We start from the raw sequence: 3,726 nt of genomic DNA on the forward strand, positions 1-3,726 counted from the left end.
AGACAGAGAGCTAGGATTAATCACCAGGGGTAGAGTAAAAAATGTATTTTCCATCTCAGAAAAGCCCAACAACTGGATTTACAGATGAGATTAAGACAAGTCCCCACCCTGCCTCCTTTTCAGCTGGTTTAGAGAGTGGAAACAGCAGCGCTGAGGAAAACCAGAAGTAGGGAGATGAGCTGGTGGTGTTTTGCCACCTCTAGCCACCACCAAGGTGTGTGGAGAGCCTTCCAGGTGCTGCTTCCTTGGTCCCTGTTAACCTGATCGTGCTGCTGATACGGTGATTAGCAAGCCATTAAACTAATGGTTTAGAAATTGATAATGCAAGGTATTAAAGCAGCCAAAATTACAGTTATTTGCCTCTTTCTGGGTAATAGTCCAAGAAAGGAATTAAGAAAAGTGGTGGTGGGGCCATTGGGGGAGAAAACCTAGACCTTTTCTATAACAATATAATGGAAATATTTGATTTTGGAAAGAATGTGTCTCCGTTGATGATGGAGCGGAAGATATTACTTAGGTGGCTACCATGTGAAAAGGCTTTTTTTAAAGGCATCAAGTCTAATATTTAAGACAGAGTTAAAGAATTCTTACTTAAAGAGCATTGTATTGACGTAAAAACAGTTGCAGTCTTTTCATTGTTAATTTCCATTTATGCTTTTGATTTCTGTGTTGTAGTAACCTTCCTTTCATTTCCAGAATGGTTCTAGGATATAATTATTTATGAGTTAAAGTTTTATCTTATTATTTCCATATGAAATAGTGGCATCTGTTAGAGAATTCAGTCTAAAGCAGGTCATTCCTCTTAGGGTTTATCTGGTGACATCTGTATTTATCAATGTCACAAAAGAACCATATTATATATTAAGTGGTCTTTGCTGTAAAGTGGCTCCATGATCCAAGGCCAGCATTATAGCAAGTTCAATTTATTTTTTGGAGTTGGTTATGCTGTCACCTTTTGATCTGTAAGCTTAGGAACATAGTAGAGGATAGTAGTGAGTTGGAGCTGTCAATATTGAATTGCAGTCTTCTGGTTTTTGGGGGGAGGGTTACCTCAGGTATTGATAGATAACAGTTTTTGAGCACTTATTGTGTACCAAGCACTAGGTAAGAGTTTAACTTATACTATCTCATCTGATCCTAACAATAACCTTTTGAAGAAGGTTTGATTACCATCTCCATTTTACAAAACTGGAAGCTTAGAGATGAAGTGACTTGCCCAATGTCATACAGCAAATAAGTGGCGGAGCAGAGGTTTGAACTCAGTGTGACTCCAGAGCTCATGCTCTTAATCTTTACTCTGAATCGTCTGTTGTGTCCTGATGTGACTATCTTGTGTAAGGGAAGAATATCCTTTTCATGGCCTTAGAAAGCAAGCAAAAGAGGAGTAATTGTCCTAGAGCGAGTTATGGATGATCATAAATAGCACCCACCAGTGTGGGATGAGAAAGCCCACAGCTGAGTCCTTCGTAATGTAACTGAGGCGTTTCTGTATCCTAGATCAAAGTCCTCCTTTTCAGTGACTCTGTTATCTTGTATTTTAAGGTCTCATATGGAAAGAATTAAGAAACATAGCTTTTTTTCTGCCTATTTAGGATATTTCTCTAGCATATACTAATGAAATTTGGATTGGTAGGGCAGTGTGCTTACTAGTCTTTGTTTTGAGGAAAACTTTTTCCTTTTTTTCTTAGAAAGTGCTGAAGGTTTTCCAAGTTATGACACAGCCTCTGAACAACTCCACGAGGCAGGCTACGATGCCTACATCACAGGGCTGTGCTTCATCTCCATGGCCAATTACCTAGGTACGCATTGCATGTGTTTCAGTCAAACACGCTGTGATCTAGGGTGGATCTTACCTGTCTCCTGGCTTAGGCTGCTGTAATAAATTACCGTAGACTGTGGGGCTTAAACAACAGGCATTTATTTCTCATGTTCTGGAGGCTGGGAAGTCCAAGACCCAGTTGCCAGCAGACCTAGTGTCTGGTGAGAGCCCACTTCCTGGTTTACAGATGGCTGCCTTCTCGTGTCCTTATATGGTGGAGAGTCGAGAGAGCAGAAGCTGTACCAACTCTTCTTTAAGAGTCAGGATCTCACTCTGTCACCCAGGCTGCAATTACAGTGATACAATCGTAGCTTACTGCAACCCTGAACTCCTGGGCTCAAGAGATCCTCCCACCTTAGCCTCCCAAGTAGCCGGGATTACAGGTGTGCATCACCATGCCCGGCTAACTTTCTAATTTTTTTATAGAGACAGGGACTTGCTATGTTAACCAGGCTGGTCTAGAATTTCTGGGCTCAAGTGATCCTCCTACCTCAACCTCCCAAAGTGCTGGAATTACAGGCTTGAGCCACCACACCCGGCCTCCTGACCCTTCTTATAAGGGCACTAATTCCCTCATGACCTAATCACTTCTCAAAGATCTCACTTCCAAACACCATCATATTCGGGATTAGGCTTCAACATATGACTTTTAGGGGGACACAAACATTGAACCTATAGCATTACCATTTCCTTGGGATCCACTCACCCAGTCAGAAGAGGGAGGGTTTTGAGGTAGGAGTGGGAGGAGATAAGGGGAGGGGGAAATCTGCAAGAAAAACCACTGACACTTCCTGTGGTATGGTACTTGGTCCATAAGAACACCTTTCACGGGCCAGGTGCGGCGGCTCATGCCTGTAATCCCAGCACTTTGGGAAGCGGAGGTGGGCGGATCACCTGAGGTTAGGAATTTGAGACCAGCGTGACCAATGTGGAGAAACCCTGTCTCCACTAAAAATACAAAATTAGCCGGGCATGGTGGCGCATGTCTGTAATCCTTGGTACTCAGGAGACTGAGGCAGGAGAATCACTTGAACACAGGAGGCAGAAGTTGCAGTGAGCCGAGATCACGCCATTGCACTCCAGCCTGGGCAACAAGAGTGAAACTCCGACTCAAAAAAAAAAAAAAAAGAATACCTCTCACCTTTGTTGAACCATGCTGTTAATTTAAATCTGTTTCGGTCTGAACTTTCAGGCGTTGTCTATGTGACTATGAATAATAATGCCTCTCTTCTTTTCTTCATTAGGTTCTTTTCTCAGCCCTCCAAAAATTCATGTGTCTGCCAGATCAAAACTCATCGAACCTTTTTTTAACAAGTAAGTAATCAGAGAGTTCCAGTTCCCAAGTTCTGTCACTGTCGAACAGCCTCATATTTTGGGATGTCAGTTTGGAGTTATTGGGAGCTATAGCACATTTTTAGATAAAATCTTTTTCATCTCGAGTGACTCAGATGTTTTTTGAAAGTAGAAATTGACCTTTTGCGGAACAAATGTATTAAAAATATAGGCTTAAAAAAAAAGAGAGAACATTGCTAGATGTACTGCATCTCTTCCAAGAAAAAGAACTGGTAGTTCTGGCATTTAAATTTCCTATGAGGAACTGGGCGCAGTGGCTCACGCCTGTAATCCCAGCACTTTGGGAGGTTGAGGTAGGCAGATCACTTGAGGTCAGGAGTTCGAGGCCAGCCTGGCAGTATGGTGAAACCTCATCTCTATTAAAAATACAGAAATTAGCCAGGCGTGGTGGCGGGTGCCTGTAATCCCAGCTACTTGGGAGGATGAGGTGGGAGAATTGCTTCAACCTGGGAGGCTGAGGTGTGAGAATTGCTTCAACCCAGGAGGCAGAGGTTGCAGTGAGCTGAGTTTGCGCCACTGCACTCCAGCCTGGGCAACAGAGCAAAACTCTGTCT

General features: G+C 42.9%; 1 protein-coding gene across 1 annotated transcript in view; it reads left to right on the forward strand.

Moving 5' to 3' along the window:
* The window catches only part of LOC105504639 (poly(A)-specific ribonuclease PARN-like), a gene marked incomplete at its 3' end in the record, with an annotated part of 55,511 nt that extends 52,378 nt beyond the window's left edge, over positions 1-3,133 (forward strand). The window contains exons 14-15 of the mRNA XM_011932147.1: positions 1,664-1,799; positions 3,064-3,133. Of these exons, the coding sequence (XP_011787537.1) occupies positions 1,664-1,799; positions 3,064-3,133 (206 nt within the window). The remainder of the gene's footprint in view (positions 1-1,663; positions 1,800-3,063) is intronic.
* Between the last annotated feature and the right edge of the window lie 593 nt (positions 3,134-3,726).

This window comes from Colobus angolensis, unplaced genomic scaffold, assembly GCF_000951035.1.
Source record: "Colobus angolensis palliatus isolate OR3802 unplaced genomic scaffold, Cang.pa_1.0 Scaffold93, whole genome shotgun sequence".
NCBI classification, from domain to species: Eukaryota; Metazoa; Chordata; class Mammalia; order Primates; family Cercopithecidae; genus Colobus; species Colobus angolensis.